Raw genomic sequence first — 17,784 nt, 5'->3', positions numbered from 1 at the left:
ATATTAAATGTTTTTATTTTATTCTTTGTCACTCCATATTCAGCATTCTAAGTGGATTTGACATTGCATCTGACAAGACACTATATGAACATTTTTATTTTATTATCAGGATGAGGCCATGCAAAAGAACAAAAAAGGCCATGACAAACACATAAAAATGACAAATTATTTTGAAGTTTTTTCTATTTATTTATGGAATGGGGTAGCCATGTGGATTCTGCACAGAAATCCATTGTTTCACTCTGAAGTAAGTCTTTTGCCATCAAATAACATCTTTGAGAATTGTAAAAATGTGTGCTCAAAATGTAAAATTAAAATGTAAAAATTAAAAGAACAAAACTCCAAAAGTATTCGCAACAAATTTTAATACTGTGGTCTGTATAAGAAAACAACAAATGAAACACTATTACAAACCACATCCTCTCATATCAAAACTGGCATATTCATAAACAGGCAGTTTCTGCAGCATTTGGTCCACTAAAAGAAACCAAAGCTAATTAGATCTAAAAGGGGGGCGATAATAGAAACATTAAGTAGTGTTCCTGAAATGCACAGAACTATTTTACAATAGCTTGTAGATACAAGAAGAAAAACAACAAACATAAATATAATGGAAAAATTGTTGGCAAAACCTCAACAAATCCAATGCAGAAATCTCAAAGAAATGGCATTGATAAACCTGGGCAAATTTTAACAACCAATCCAATGTTTTCACACTCAGCGGGCAAAAGTGTGCATACCAACCGTAAAAATCTATTTTTATTTACATCATATCAACTGTTGCCATGACATAACATTGTGCTTACCTCATCACACAAAGAGACAACTGCAGGGCGTATCAAATGTGGATCAGGTTTGGACATGTTTCTTCTATTATGCATAATTGAATGGAATTACATAGAATCCGAAACATCTATAGATAGATACTGGCTTGGGAGATTAAAAAAAAATAAAAAATAAAAAATAAACAGAAAGAGTGGATGGTTACATTCCCATACTTAATACAGAGATATCAAGCTGCCATATTTTCCCCAAGAGAGCAAAACACAATTCAGTCTGCAACTCTGGTGCAAAGCGAGCCACTACAGGTCAGGATCAGACGCACAGTGGGAAAACATCCTTGATGTAGAACATTGAATTTGTGCATTTAATAAAACAAAAATAATACAAAAGAACTTAACCTTATAAATTCAGACAGTCTGATGTGGTCACAGAGGGCCGTACTAAAAGAGGAGAGCACCCATGCTGCCCACTTCACTCTGTTCTTTCACAAAGATCTCAAAGTATTGGTATATGATTGTGACGGCCAACAAAATTCCAGTTCCTGAACCGATGGCTCCCAGGAAGTCAGCCATGACTGACAGACCACCTATGCAGAGGCCTCCAAAAGCTGCAGCAGTGGGTATGTACCTAAATGAGGATAAAAAAAAAAAAGTTTTAGATATTTTATATTTGACTCATTGAGTCCAATTAAATTTGAGTGCTCTGCATCTTTTACCTGTTGAGTTCATGGACCATAGAAGTTTCTCGGTGTCCTCTCATAACCATCTGCTGTTCTTTCAGTTGTTTGGCGACCTAAGTAATGCAAAATGAACATGTAAAGCCCACTAAAGTCAACTGTGCAGTGTAGCTCTGTGTGCTCTGGAAGCAGGAATAGCCTAACGCTCTTACATCTTTAGCAGAGGATCCAGACACCTCAATCCAGGTCTTAGAAAAGAAGGCACAGGATCCCAGCATGAAGATGATGTAAATGATGGCATGAACTGGATCATCCAGAACTGTACCAAAAGACTCTGGGGGAGAGAGGTAGTAGCACAGACCACCTACTGGGTAAGCACGAGCTGGCCCTCCACTTGAGCTATCCTGTTAACAGAAACAAACAAACAAACACACGCATTATAGGAGCACCAAGTATTTTTTAAATAATTTGTTATACAACCCAAAGAGTCTGATAAGCAAGCTAAAATTAGTAGAATTCATCTGGTCATGTGATTTCGAAATAGCAGCCTCCATGATGGCGGACCAAACAGGTGCAGATTAACTCGTTTTCTAGGCCAGGTAAAGTTTGATCTTGTATGAGTGTGTATAATTTAAAACAGTGGTTCCCAACTAGGGCCCACTAGAGAGCCTTCAGCAAATATTAAAGTGGCCACAGAATGACTGAAAAGTACTTAACATTATTCAATTAAATGATTATTATGATTAGCATGTTCTAACTCTAATCTAGATCAAAATGCTAAATTAAAAACACTTAAAGGGGTCATATAATGGTACATGCACTTTTACAAGTTGATTGTACTGAAATGTGTGTTGGCAGTGCCTGTACACAACCATCATAAAATGATAAAAATCCATCCAGTGTTTTTGTTTTAATCTCCTTATATGTTTTCCCGTCTCAAATCAAGCCGTTCGAGCTTGTGACGTCACAAGCTCGGAAGCCCTTCCCACGATTGTTGATTGACAGCAACCGACAGCAACGTTTCAACACAGACCCGCCCTCGCTCGCGAGGGAGCTGTCAATCATAGTCAGCGCGGACCGGCGCGCTCATTGTTGATATGCTGGAGCACTGTCTATGAGCAGAATGGCGTCTAAGCGATTGTGGTGTTCTGTTCTTGGGTGTAATAACGAACACAGCCAGGGCTCAAATTTTGGCGCGGGATTGCGGGTATTGCGCATAATTCTAATCATTCCCGCAGGTCTCCCATTTATAATGCGGGAAATTCCCGCAATCGTAATCCACACAGATAATACAATCAAATCATTCTTTTAACAACTATCTTCCAGACGCAATTTCACAAACAGCGTGAGTGTTCAGCGGTGCCGCGCGTCTTCTATCTCTTCTCATAATGTTTTGTGCAAGGCAGGCATCAAGCGCTGCGGTGATAATACACACTCACGTTTTGGAGTCGGGACCATAGACTGTAAGGTCGGGACATGACGGAATATTCACTCGCACAATCGGGCCAGCAGTGCATCGTGACTGAAGTCTTTTTAAGTCTTACCAGTTTAAACATTCAAGCGATTTTAAACTAATCAGTGCTCGCGCGCTCTCTGAGAGATTATTTTCTATGCGCACATTCATAGAAAATCCGCCTCAAAAACAGCTGGCCAGTAACTATTTTTCGTGGATTATATTGCTTTAACGCGCAAAATTGTCAATTTCGGTCTTTGTGAGTAGGCTATACTCTAAACATAACCGGTTTTGTCTTTAATAGGCCTAAGCATAAAACGCATGCCAGTATAATGAACACAGGATCCGTGCACTAGCTCTTAAAGTGACGGCAGCCATATGTGTCTGTCATTAATTTTGAGGTCAAAACAACAAACGATAGCTTTAAGTTAAAGGAATCAGGATTAATAGCCTATGTATTTAATTTATTCAGGACTAAAATACTACCCAGTGTTATTTTCCATTTGATTACTTTATTCAGTTTCTGTATATGAATACTAGTGTTAGACCTATTCAAAAACTTTGCTCTTTAATTGTCTTTATTTGTATCTTTATTCTATTGTATTTGTGCTACTTATTTCAATTTAATTAAACAATTTAAATCAAGCTTCCTTGTGATGTGTAAATTCTTAACAACAATATTACCCCATTGTAAAAATGCAATGAGCGCAAACATTTAGGCAAGATAAATGTAATAATTTTGTTTGGAAAAAATTCTCCCCCTCAAACAATAAATCCCCCCCATGAGAATCATCTAAGGGGGGCCCATTTTCCAAAACGAAATTCAGGCCCTGCACAGCAGTCATTTTAATGTTCCTAAATCCGAACCGCTGAAGACGCAGTGGCTGAGTTTGTTTTCGAAGGGAATATTCCCCACGAGCAACGTCAATGCTTTCATGTTTGCGCAAATCATTTCACAGCAGACTGCTTATAAAGGAGGGTCAGTATAAAGCTGGATTTGCTAAGAAGCTGCTCATGAGTGTAACGTTTTATTAAACTTTATATTAATATTTATATTAATCTTTGTAAATCGCCAGCTGCACGCTTCACAATGAATGCGTCTGTTTACACTTAGGGTACATTACGGCATGTTTTCTATGTATGATGTTCTCAATATAATTCATAATCCCACGTTTATACTGAACAACGCGTTATGGTTATTGTGTTACACACTGTGTACGCACAGAACAGAGAGGCGGGGTGAGCAAAGCTCATTATCATTTAAAGTCATATGCACTGAAACGGCGTGCTGAAAACAGCTCTGTTTTTGACCAAGTAAAATAAGTGTTTTCTTACAATACTAATGAGAATTTTTAATTAAAGTATATTACAAACTTTTAATTTAGACCCTAAAGAATCATACTAGCTTATACAAAAATGGCATTATATGACCCCTTTAACAAGGATGAAAACAAATCATATAGAATCATTTTTAAACAAAAAAAAAAACTCTTCAGACAACGCAAATATTTTAAAGTAACAAATAACTTATACATGGTCACTTACCGACCAAGTCCCCAGCAGGTTGACCAAGAAGTTCCCGCTGAAGCGAGTGGAGAGCATTTGAGAGATGACGTAAAGATTGGACACCAGTGCAGACTGCAGGATGATGGGAATGTTGGAGGTGTAGAAGAGTTTGATTGGATATGTGTTGTACTGGCCACGGTAACGTGCCGATTTAATAGGGAGGTCGACTCTAAAGCCCTGTAGAACAAGAAAAAAATAAATACGTACTTAGACTAAATGTTGTCAGCTAATTCGGGTTAGGATTTGAACAACAGTGAAACCTTAGCAAACACCTCTGTTAAACAATAATGAATAATCCACTAACCTGGAAGTATATGACTACAGCAAAGACAAAGACTGTAGAGATGAGGTTCATGAGGTTGGGCAGGTTCTGTCTGTAGAAGGCCTCTCTCAGAGCTCGCACTTTATCAGTACGAGTGGCCAACAGGTGGAACAGAGCAATAATGGCTCCCTCAAACTCAGTACCTGAATGTACACAAACAAAACTCAGTCAGCATTATTTATGACACCACAGAATGGTACAAAAACAAGATACTTCATCCTGAACACAAACCTCTTCCTGTGTTGACTGTGGTTGGGCTGAACGCTTTCCATACGATTGTCTCACAGATGTTTGTGGCAATGAAGAGAGAGATACCAGAGCCCAAACCGTAACCCTTTTGCAGCAACTCATCCAGCAGCAACACGATCAGACCGGCCACAAACAGCTACAGAGAACAGATCATCAACATCATTAAGTGATCAACCATATCATAATTAAACTCTATACAGAGCATGCAGACCACCACTAAAGCAAGGTGTTTCCAACAGAAAGGATGATGCTCTTCACAAAATGAAGCACAAGATAAGACTGACAAGATACAATATGTTGATCAATCAGTTATTCAGTTTGTTTATATGCACTCATTTGCATAGATAAGGTTAGATCCGAATGCAAACCGATGAGATTTACACAATGCCTACAAAGGTCACTGCATTAGCCAGAGCGAAGTCTTTTGATTTTACAGACAATTTAACAACCAACAGTGCAATCGAATAACTTGAAGAGAGATTAAAAAAAAATCCACAATAAGGTAAAAATAGATCCAATGTTATTTTAAAAGTTGTCGTCAACGATAGTATCTAGAACAGTGGTCTCAAACTCCGGCCCGCGGGCCATTTGCGGCCCGCAGGGTGATATTTTGTGGCCCCCTACTTAACATTAAAGTTTAATGTTAGTGCGGTCGTTGCGTGTGCCGCGTTTTAAAAAAAAAATATATATATATTTTTTTATCCCTTATGGGCTACCATAGATAGTCTCGTGACACGGTGGGTTTGTTGTCAATAGTTGTCATAGACAACCGCGAAGTACAAACATACTGCGCCTGGAAAAAATGAGCGCGTCGCTTAAATTATGAGCGCGCTTGCCGCGCGCCTACATTTGAAATAACGAACTTGAGCGCGCAAAATATGTGAGCGCGATATGTGAACAGGCCCCTTGGCGAGCTACCACCAATCAGGCCACGAGCTACTGATAGCTCGCGAGCGACGTGTTGGAGAGAGACCCTGCTCTAAAACAATGTGAGAAAAATCATTTTGAGCTTGTAATATGTGTCCAACAGGTTCATAAGAAGGTTTGCTTTGATTTGTGCAGTCAGTAATTTGAGACACAATAGCAGCTACATGTGTAGAAAGAATTCAATAAGACGGGCAGACATGACTGCAAATATTTGTATTTCAAAAGCAATAATTGTTTTTCTAAGTATAATAAAAGGAAATGTGCCTTCCAAAAAAAAAAAAAAAAACATTCAATATCATGAATGTGTTGTATAAAGAAAATAAAAAAGGACATAAGCAAATATAAATATCACAAATATGTGTTATAGACAGAAAGTTTGTAAAAATGAACTTCAACTGTCAGGACAGCTCATAAAGAACCAATCATGTACAGAAAGGTATGTTCAAATTCAGAGGAACAGTTCAGAAGAAACGTTAATAATAAATATTGAGAAGATTGGATCAGTTGTGCTCCTTTTTTGGAATACTTGAATACTATTTTTTGTGGAATACTTGATGCGGCCCATCCTGACCCAGACTCTACCTCCAGCGGCCCCCAGTTAAGTTGAGTTTGAGACCCCTGATCTAGAATGAGGATTACTTTAATTAAAATGCACACGATACACAATATGAAAGACTGAAACAGAAAATGTGCATTATCCATTCACAATCCTATCAGGAGATTCAGTCAAACCAAATGCTTCTGTAGAAAATGTTATCAGCTGAAGAAGATACTTACCAATATATCAGTTTATCACTCCTAAAATGTCAAATTATTTCAAGGACATGTCGATATATTAGAGAATAGAGAGAATGTGAATTAACCTGGATGATGATGAGGAGGCAGACTCCCGCACCCATCTCTGAAGGGTCTCCATACATGCCAGTCATTACATACACAATAGCCTGGCCAATGGTGATGATCATGCCAAAGACTGGGGGGAAAAAAAAATCTCACGGTTAGATATCTTACAGAAACAAATGCAATGGTGACATTAAGATGGGTTTTCCACAAGCATTACTGCAATGGGAGCTGCATTAGACCTTTCTATTAGTTTCAATTGAAGTAACTTCGCTAAGTATATCAAAAACCACAGAAAAGATACTGTATGCAACTGATAACCGATAATGCATTATAATAATCTTGCATTGTTGCAAGATGGCAGAGTCTGAAGGGGTTTATTTTACAATCAAAACTGGCCGACTGTAAATGATCAAATGAATCAAATAACTAAATAATAAAACATTAAGTATAATTTAGGCCCCTCATTCAAATATAATAATAGAATTAAATGTTCCACAAATGACCAATCAGAATCAAGAAATGCAGAGAGCCATGTAAATGGACAAGACTCATATAGTGTGAGAGAGAAAGGGTTGCCTTACGTTTCTGAGCTCCGTTGAAGAGCGCTCGGTCTTTAGGTGTGTCTCCAACTTCAATGATTTTAGCTCCAGCCAGCAGCTGCATGATTAGACCAGACGTCACAATAGGAGAGATACCCAACTCCATCAGAGTTCCTGAAACACACATGTTTAAGCTTCAATCCAACTTTTACTAAACTAAATCTAATGGTTGGCCAATTTGGGATTTTGCAAATGCAGGTGACCAATATAAAAATAAATATATTAGATAATATTTACTCCAAATTCACTATTTGGGATAATTTTGTATAATTCATTGACAACTAAACAAATCACAGTTATTGGCAGATGTTGATAGACTTAAAATTAGCATGGGTGCTTAAAATCCAATTATATAATTATGAGCAAATTAACCAGCCAACGATATTTGATTAAATCATTCATCTGATTCAATCACTTTCGGACATTGCTGATTCAGGTATTCGCACCTCTGTTGGATGCCAGAATCACTCTCATCCAATAAAAGGGATCTGCTGAGTCTGAAGACATGATTCCAAAGAGGGGAATCTGGAAGACAGAGATCATAAGAGATCATTTAAACCAATAAAAACATCCAAAGACGGTAATGTTTGGTTTGAGAGATTTATAAAAGCACAAGAACGATTTGTTGATCATCAACAGTTTACAGCACTAACAGCTTAGGAGTTGACAGAGTAAACATACCTGGCAGCACACCAGAAAGATGAACAGGGTAATTGCTGTCCATAACACCTTTTCTCTGAACTGAATCTGTGGTGAAGAGATTCAAAGAGTTATTATCACTGAAGTGCCACAAGAACTATAAAAGCAAGATGTTGAGATGAGATCTAACTGCATACCCTCCTTTCTGGTTTCTGGATCTCAGGTAAAACCGCACAGAATGGCTTTATCACCTCCAGGAATTTAACTGAAAAAGAAAAGACCCGCACTTAGGGTTACAGTTATTTGACCTAACATGAGAAAACAAAACAATGATACTATCCCAGGAGCTCTTGGGAATGCAGGCGACGTGGCTTTAGAGTTTCTGGAGGTCAAACAAGTTGCTTGAATCTCTATCTTGCAACGTCATCATTCAGTCCAAGAAGAAAACCATGACCCAAATAACACGATCAAAACCATCTGTCCACCAAATGCATGCATAAAACGAATACAAATCACGCTGACGTTACACAACAATGATCATTATCATAGTTGGCAGATTTGTACATGAAGTTAGCGTTATATTTTTACACACCATGGTTCTAACGAAATTACTTAAGTGCAACATTACAGGTTTACAATACAATCAACTTGCTAAGCAATGAAATAAACAACAAATGCATTTGTGACAAGGCTAGTTTACGGAGCTAACGTTGTTAGTACTAACGTTAGCTGGCCATGGTCTCTTTTTAAAACCAGTGGAATTACAAATGTAACCATAAAGTCACATTTTAGACGACAAAATAAAGTTAAACAACGTGTTTCTGTGAACCTAATGATAAAACAATGACCAACATTAAATTCTGACAGCAAAATACAGTTGCTAATGTTTAATGAACGAATAAACACTGGCTAGCCAGTTATTGTAAAATGCCAGTTGTTTATAACTACAGAATGCATTGCATTACTTGTTAATAGACTGGAAGTACAGTAAAAACGACGAAGACTCACTGGCCATGGTGTTCCTCTGATGACGGTCCCAATCTAGCGGTTAGCAATCACCGGTCAGTAAGTTAGCTCTATGAGAGGAGCGTGTTCAGGACACGTCATCACCCAGAGCACAGAGATACACGTCAGTGTCTGAGCCACAGAAATAGTGGGTTGAATGGAAAATGAGTGAACTGGAAAGGGCGGGATTAGTAGCCCGGAAGTCGTCTCTGATGATGCGTAATAAATACGTAGGTATGATATGATCGTTTTAGGCTATAGTTTGCCGTTTTATTTTTTCACGCAGTACATCAGTGGATATTTACGTTTCTCAGTGTGTGATTTGCTTGAGGGTAGTCACGTGATAAATGTGACTTTTCTCATAGTTATATAATCGTTGACATAATGGCATAACATACTGATCTAAAGTAGCCTAGATATTACTGGGATAGATTTCTGTATGCATTCCCGGAACAAACATTTGGTATTAATAGACTTAATACAATTTAATTAAGACTACCTGAGAAAAGGAGATTCGGCTTCGTGAGCCCCCATGCGCCCCCTGGCGGAAAATATCTCAAATCACTTGATTAGAATTGTTGAATTATGGCTTATTGGAATCAGTGTTGGGGAAAGTTACTTTTAAAAGTAATGCGTTACAATATTGCGTTACTCCTTAAAAAGTAACTAATTGCATAACTTAGTTACTTATTGTGGGAAATAATGTGTTACTTTACTAGGCGTTTCGTGGGCTGGGCTCTCATGTTTGTTTTTTAATAACAAAAAAATGCAAAAGTTCTATTTTGGGCAATTGTATTGCCCCTTTCACACCAAAAGTTGAAATAAATAATCCTCAGGCGGAAGCAAGAGCAAATTTGCATCTGTACTGTACGGATAATAAAGTGAGATTCAATTAATTAAGTAGGCTTTATGTGTTCTTGTCTCGTGTTTCTGTTGTTGTATGTATGTGTGTGCGCTGATTAGAGGGGCATCTCCTTTGTCAGATCGTTGTTTGTGGTTCCCGGTGTGTGTGTGTGTGTGTGTGTGTGTGTTCCCGTGTGTGTTCCCATGTGTGTTCCCATTGTCATTCAATCGAGTATGGCAAGCCGTTTTAGCTTAAATTGTACCCAGCCTTACTTGTTGTAATTTCATTTTTACTAGTAAGAATTTAATTAGAGAACTTTACAATTCAATTCGTACTAGTAGCAATTACAATTAGAGAGCTCTCTAATTCAATTATTACTAGTAACAATTGCGATTAGAGAGCTCTCTAATTCGATTCTTACTAGTAAGAATGTAATTGCAGAGCTCTTTAATTTAATTAAAGAGCTCTGCAATTGCATTCTTACTAGTAAGAATTAAATTAGAGAGCTCTCTAAATCAGTTTTTACTAGTAAGAATTACATTAGGAGAGCTCTATAATGCAATTATTACTAGTAAAAACTGATTTAGAGAGCTCTCTAATTCAGTTCTTACTAGTAAGAATGCAATTGCAGAGCTCTTTAATTCAATTAGAGAGCTCTTTAATGCAATTCTTACTAGTAGGAATTCAATTAGAGAGCTCTACAATTCAATTCTTACTAGTAGCAATTACAATTAGAGAGCTCTCTAATTCAATTCTACTAGTGAAAATACAATTAGAGAGCTCTCTAATTCAGTTATTACTAGTAACAATTACAATTGCAGAGCTCTCTAATTCAATTCTTACTAGTAACAATTCCAATTAGAGAGCTCTACAAATGAATTCTTACTAGTCATATGTCTCCATTGACTTCCATTCATTTTTAATTACAGAGCTCTTTAATTGAATTGTTACTAGTAAGAATTACAATTAGAGAGCTCTACAATTGAATTGTTACTAGTAAGAATTACCATTAGAGAGCTCTCTAATTCAATTGTTACTAGTAACAATTCCATTAGAGAGCTCTCTAATCCAATTATGACTAGTAACAATTACAATTAGAGAGCTCTCTAATTCAATTCTTACTAGTAACAATTACAATTAAAGAGCTCTGTAATTGAATTATAGAGCTCTCTAATTGCATTCTTACTAGTAACAATTCAATTAGAGAGCTCTCTAATGCAATTGTTACTAGTAAGAATTACAATTAGAGAGCTCTCTAATTCAATTCTTACTAGTAACAACTCAATTGCAGAGCTCTTTAATTCAATTAGAGAGCTCTCTATTTCAATTGTTACTAGTAAGAATGCAATTGTAGTATGGCAAGCCGTTTTAGCTTTAATTGTACACAGCCTTACTCGTCGTAATTACATTTTTACTAGTAATAATTCAATTAGAGAGCTCTACAATTCAGTTATTACTAGTAACAATTACAATTAGAGAGCTCTCTAATTCGATTATTACTAGTAACAATTACAATTAGAGAGCTCTCTAATTGAATTATTACTAGTAACAATTACAATTAGAGAGCTCTCTAATTCAATTCTTACTAGTAAGAATAACAATTAGAGAGCTCTCTAATTCAATTCTTACTAGTAACAATTATTATTAGAGAGCTCTCTAATTCAATTATTACTAGTAAGAATTACAATTACAGAGCTCTCTAATTGAATTTTTACTAGTAAAAAAACGAATTAAAGATATGTATAATTAGAGAGCTCTGTAATTGAATTAGAGAGCTCTGCAATTGCATTCTTACTAGTAACAACTGAATTAGAGAGCTCTCTAACTATAATTGTTACTAGTAATAATTGGATTAGAGAGCTCTCTAATTGGAATTCTTACTAGTAATAATTCAATTAGAGAGCTCTACAATTGCATTCTTACTAGTAACAATTGAAATAGAGAGCTCTCTAATTGAATTAAAGAGCTCTGCAATTGAGTTGTTACTAGTAAGAATTGAATGAGAGAGCTCTCTAATTGAATTGTTACTAGTAAGAATGCAATTAGAGAGCTCTATAATTCAATTACAGAGCTCTTTAATTGTAATTGTTACTAGTAACAATTCAATTAGAGAGCTCTACAATTAAACTGTTACTAGTAAGAATTGAATTAGAGAGCTCTCTAATTGTAATTGTTACTAGTCATAATTGGATTAGAGAGCTCTCTAATGGAATTGTTACTAGTAACAATTGAATTAGAGAGCTCTCTAATGGTAATTCTTACTAGTAACAATTCAATTGTAGAGCTCTCTAATTGTAATTCTTACTAGTAACAATTCAATTAAAGAGCTCTGTAATTAAAAATGAATGGAAGTCAATGGAGACATATGACTAGTAAGAATTCATTTGTAGAGCTCTCTAATTGGAATTGTTACTAGTAAGAATTGAATTAGAGAGCTCTGCAATTGTAATTGTTACTAGTAATAACTGAATTAGAGAGCTCTCTAATTGTATTTTCACTAGTAAGAATTGAATTGTAGAGCTCTCTAATTGAATTCCTACTAGTAAGAATTGCATTAAAGAGCTCTCTAATTGAATTAAAGAGCTCTGCAATTGCATTCTTACTAGTAAGAACTGAATTAGAGAGCTCTCTAAATCAGTTTTTACTAGTAATAATTGCATTAAAGAGCTCTCCTAATGTAATTCTTACTAGTAAAAACTGATTTAGAGAGCTCTCTAATTTAATTCTTACTAGTAAGAATGCAATTGCAGAGCTCTTTAATTCAATTAAAGAGCTCTGCAATTACATTCTTACTAGTAAGAATCGAATTAGAGAGCTCTCTAATCGCAATTGTTACTAGTAATAATTTAATTAGAGAGCTCTCTAATTGTAATTGCTACTAGTACGAATTGAATTGTAAAGTTCTCTAATTAAATTCTTACTAGTAAAAATGAAATTACAACAAGTAAGGCTGGGTACAATTTAAGCTAAAACGGCTTGCCATACGTAATTACTAATTGTAATTGTTACTAGTAATAACTGAATTGTAGAGCTCTCTAATTGAATTATTACTAGTAAAAATGTAATTACGACGAGTAAGGCTGGGTACAATTAAAGCTAAAACGGCTTGCCATAATCGTGTGCTTCTCCTGTTCCGGTTCTTGTTTTGTGGATGTTGGATTCAGTGGATTACTGTTCGTCGTTGGATTTTCACCACCACTGCACGTTGCACTTGTCATCTGACCATCGGAGTCCCTGCGCCACTAACCTGTCTGTCTGGACTCTGGACTATCTATCTGTGTCATCATCCAATAAAGAGTTAACTGCATTTGCTTCCGTCTGATTAATCATGACAGTAATATTCTGAGTTTGCATTTCACTGTTTTTATTCATTTTCAGGAACACTGAATCTGTTTTTGTGCAAGTGAGATGAGTAAATGCATGCTCAGTCTAGAACTATACTATAACCACCATGATTAAACAGCGCACACAACGCCTCTGTACCTCACAAACGATTTGGGGGACAGGAGAGCTCAGGTGTCAGTCAATAAATGGGAAAACAAAGTACCTTGTGTTACTTATTTAAAAAAAAAACTCAAATATTTTGTTGTAAATTTAAAAGAAATGCATTACTTTACTAGTTACTTGAAAAAAGCAATCTAATTACCTAATTTGTGTTACTTGTAATGCGTTACCCCCAACACAATAGTTGCATGTTTTAGTTTCTTTCTTTTAGCCTTTTAATTGACTGTGCTGAGACTGACGAACGTTTTGATGCATTGGCCAAAGTTACTCAAAACTCAAACTACTTTTAAAGAGAACATTTAATTTCAACGTAATATAATTGGTAGTTGACATATAATGGCAACAATTAAGAAGCACAAAATATCAATGCTTAAATTTGCGGTGAATAGTTTGTGTCTGAGCAACGTAACTGAAATTACCGCCAGGGGGCGTCCCTGCACTCTTGATCTTTTTTTACAGTCTATGCTCTTGATTCATGAAAAAAACCTGTTGCCACAAGCACTTTACTGTTGAATCATATATCACGTGAGAGTCCCTGAACAAATAGTATTATGAACTATAAGATGGTTTTTGACAAACATACCACTTGTATAATGATGTTTATTTTGACATATAGGCCTACAATGATACTACCATTATTTTTTTATATTATATATTATGATTCATTTTTAATATACATATTTCGAGTTATATTTTTTTAATTTATAATATGGTGTAATTCACCACAGCAACATTTAAAACTTGATAACTAATTATTTAACTGACGATTTTTCATTATTAAAAAACAGTTCAGGTTCATAGAAACAGATTTGAATGGTTATAACATGATAATGACAGCAGATTCTCCTAGTCTGGTGTCTGTGCAGCTGATCCAGGCCAATCTGATCTGACACACATTATAACTAAGCCGTACTAACATTCACACCAACCGGGGAAAGTACAAATGAGGGAGCAGAGAGAACACATGGCCTTTTGCTCAGTACTTTATACACAGCGGCTGATTCTCTGGTGTGCTTGTTGGTTAGACATGAGCAGTTGTCTGCGCTTTAATAAAGAGATACTTGTTCAGACTGGTTATATAATGGTCAGTGAACTGTGAGATAACACAGAGGTGAGGCCAAGCAAATACCACACAAATCACACATTCTTTTCTCCCCCAACTGGTTTGTTTTCTTTTACATCTCAGTGTCGTGTCATATAAGGGGAAAAATGTCTTTTAGCACTTGATTTAGCAATTTTATTGTTTCTATGTGTATATATACCTCTTGTACATTTATTATAAATGGATAATATTTCAGCCATGTGGAAGGATGAGGAATCTGGACTGAGAAGAAAGCACGTTTGTTTTTTACATATAGGCCTTCCGCTTCATTTATTTTTGTAGTGTTTGCATTTCTCAGTGAGATATGGTCAATTTGAGCTGCTATTTTCAGATGCTGTTGACATAACGCAGGATCTAAATTCTTCAGTTGCTAACTGTGCTGACAGTTAGGCTATATGATTTATTTTATGATGTGACATTTCCGTTGGCTCATGCGACCCACTTGGGTTTGCTGGGCTCCATCCGGTTTTTTATGCCTTACATAATTTGGTGAAGTTCATCTATTTTATTAAATGCTCAGGAAGTGAACTGCCTCAATACTGTTCGCATCAGTTCTTGAAAAGTGTTCTTAAAAGCACTCAGTACAATAATAAGCATACGTACACGTACATAACCGGACATTATTACTTAAATCTTAATGAGCTGACAAGCAAATTACAAAATGCCAATGAAATCTATTTCAGATATAACTGCCACAATTAGTCACTTGTCCTTTAGAACAGACTCTCAAAACACATTCTTTGATCTATCTATCTATCTATCTCAGGTATTTCCCCCTACGCACCTGACTTAAGTTCACCTGGCGTCTCCAGTCCACACCCAAGCAGTTGACATTTGCAAAATTATACTCAGGTGAATTGACCTCTGACCTCTGACCTAAAGAGTAGCTATTCTGACAGCATAAAATGCCTAGAATTATAGTTACCTGACAGCAATATAACCCCGCCTAAGAGTCTCACATTGAGTCGAACAACATCTCGTTGCTTTTTACACTAGTACGGAATAAAGTCTATAGTGTTCCACTAACCTGCTGCACAGCATTAACAGACTCCAGACAATGCCTTCGAATAAGCTTTAATCACGGCCGGAGGATCTCACACCAATTTCAGAGAAAATGCCATCAGCAAAAATAATATCTATCTATATATCTTTCTATCCATCCATCCATCCATTTATTTATTTATTATAATATTAAAATAAAAATATGAATTTCATTATTTAAAAAATGCTGTTATTGAAGTGCAATTAAATGTGGAAACATAACAAGCATTGTCTGAAGTATTGTTTCTCTTTGCTCTTTCTCCCTGCTGTTTAATGAAGTAAAACATTTAAACTTGTGTAAACCCCCCTAATATCCAACATGAATGAATGAATGAATGAATGAATGAATGAATGAATGAATGAATGAATGAATTCTGTGTGAATGTCTATCACATGCCTATGAATGAATGAATCCGACATTTACTTAACCCTTAAAGTGACACCATGATTTCTTTGCCACGTCATAGATATGATCCCTAAGCCTTTGATGATGCATGACAAATTTGTTTAGAGAGAGTAAACATATTATGGTTAGTTCCACATATGCTCAGACTCACACATAATCACTAAACACACCCGTTCTCTCTGTACTGCCTACAAACTACTGTAGTAAATGCATGCATTGTCATCAAATGTCCGAGCTGTTTTGTTAATTTCTGTGTGTTTCAGATTAGTGGGAGTTTTTTTCTTTCTTATATTTAGATGCATCTATAAATACTGTCAGTGAGTTAGAGAGGCGTCTAATGAGTCAGAATGTCACAATACGTGTGCAAATACACATCAGGACAGCAGAGGAAAGAATCCTTCAGTAGACAGAGCACTTTACAACTCAACAGATTCCTAAACCAAATAGGGCAATATTGGAATCATTTGGGAAGTCAATACATCTTTAAAATTAGTTCTAGTCCTGTTTTATTTCTTCTTAAAATGGAAGGACGCGCTGTGCACCAGCACTCAAACTATTTCCACTAAATTATTATTCAGACTAATTGAATGCCTCTGAATACCTTGAACCGGACGCCAGAACACTTTAGAAATGCTTGAGACTGTTACATCATCCTTGTTACATCAAGACAAGGCTACAAGATTCAGTGCTTCACTGCCATTTCATTAGGTTTTTAAAGGCATAGTTCACATAAAATTAATAGTTCACATAAATTCATTATTTACTATACTTGTGTCATTTCAAACCTATTATCAATAGGAAAACAATTTGTGCGCTTTTTTTCAATACAACAGCAGTTTGTTGTAGCCATATCTGTCATGCTCCAAAACACTTTTAAGAGGTCCAAATGTACTAAATTCGCAGTCTTCTGAAGGCATAATAGTGCGAAGAACAGGAGAAATTGAAGTTTATTGTATTTTCCACTTGTATCAGCTTATTTTTTAAATGAAAATATTAAAATAAAACTTAAATAAGATAATATTATACTTAATCGAAAAAAAATACCAAAAAAATAGATTTAACAGAAAAAGAAAACCTTTGTCGGAAAACTTCCCTTTCCCCTTTCCATTTTCTTCAACTTTTTAGGTGAAAAAAAAAACAAAGAGGACCGGTTACGTAAAAACAACTCTTAGTCAACCCTGCCCTTTCTCTCTGTCTGCTGTTGCTGGACTTGTCAAAATTGCTTTGACAGAATATTCACATTACATACAATAGAGAAGTAGAACTAAATTAAATTGATTCATCAATCTTTTTTTTTCTTCATAGACTTCTCACGTAGTCTTTTTACAGAAAAGCAACAGAGCGTTTTCAGAGTCTTTTTCCTTGAATCACCTGAGCATTTGCAGTTATGTTAGTGAAATAATAAGTCAAGTCAATAGGGCTATAGCTGATCAAGAATACGTTGGTGGATAGATGTAGTTGATCTTGTTAGTGTAATTGGCAGGCATGATTAAACACGTGTTGACAGCACAGTCAGTGAATGAAGTCAACACAGCAGCCTCGAGCTAATGCTACAGTATATGGGAGCAGCATTGACGTCATTGCGGTGCTTATGTAAGATTCTAATTCTTGGCCTGGATTTCTCTCACTCTCTCTGACTGTGGTCAAAACCAAGGGGCAGTCATGACCTACGGCTGGCCCTGTCAGGGTGTGTTTATGACTTAAGTCTCCCTAAATTCTCTATTTTTTTCACAATTGTTTTTCCTGTTATTGTTAACCTGTATCATGTGATGTTGGCTATATGGATGAGCAGTGCTAGTGTCTTTTTATTCCACCTGTTTGAATG

At 36.1% G+C, this 17,784-nt stretch overlaps 2 protein-coding genes across 3 annotated transcripts in view; both read right to left on the bottom strand.

The window, feature by feature from the left end:
• Nucleotides 1–348: 348 nt before the first annotated feature.
• sec61a1b (SEC61 translocon subunit alpha 1b) lies at nt 349–9,215 on the bottom strand. Of its 2 annotated transcripts, none has more exons than XM_056253739.1 (12): nt 9,066–9,215; nt 8,255–8,322; nt 8,100–8,165; nt 7,865–7,943; nt 7,401–7,532; nt 6,840–6,949; nt 5,032–5,185; nt 4,783–4,943; nt 4,458–4,655; nt 1,672–1,863; nt 1,499–1,575; nt 349–1,410 (listed from the first exon to the last, which is right to left on the bottom strand). In XM_056253739.1, the coding sequence occupies exons 1-12, from the start codon at nt 9,070–9,072 to the stop codon at nt 1,224–1,226; spliced, it is 1,431 nt and encodes a 476-aa protein (XP_056109714.1). In that variant the 5' UTR covers nt 9,073–9,215; the 3' UTR covers nt 349–1,223. The 2 variants fall into 2 exon arrangements, with proteins under 2 accessions (XP_056109714.1, XP_056109715.1); XM_056253740.1 differs by lacking the exon at nt 9,066–9,215 and adding an exon at nt 8,788–8,791.
• Nucleotides 9,216–9,990: 775 nt separating this feature from the next.
• The window catches only part of tnfrsf18 (tumor necrosis factor receptor superfamily, member 18), a 343,660-nt gene continuing 335,866 nt past the window's right edge, over nt 9,991–17,784 (bottom strand). Inside the window, exon 7 of the mRNA XM_056253735.1 lies at nt 9,991–10,010. The gene's annotated coding sequence lies outside the window, so the exon portion shown is untranslated. The remainder of the gene's footprint in view (nt 10,011–17,784) is intronic.

Source organism: Rhinichthys klamathensis, unplaced genomic scaffold, assembly GCF_029890125.1.
Source record: "Rhinichthys klamathensis goyatoka isolate OS25496 unplaced genomic scaffold, OSU_Roscu_1.1 h1tg000109l_1, whole genome shotgun sequence".
Classification (NCBI taxonomy): Eukaryota; Metazoa; Chordata; class Actinopteri; order Cypriniformes; family Leuciscidae; genus Rhinichthys; species Rhinichthys klamathensis.
This window is presented reverse-complemented; position numbering and strand designations above follow the sequence as displayed.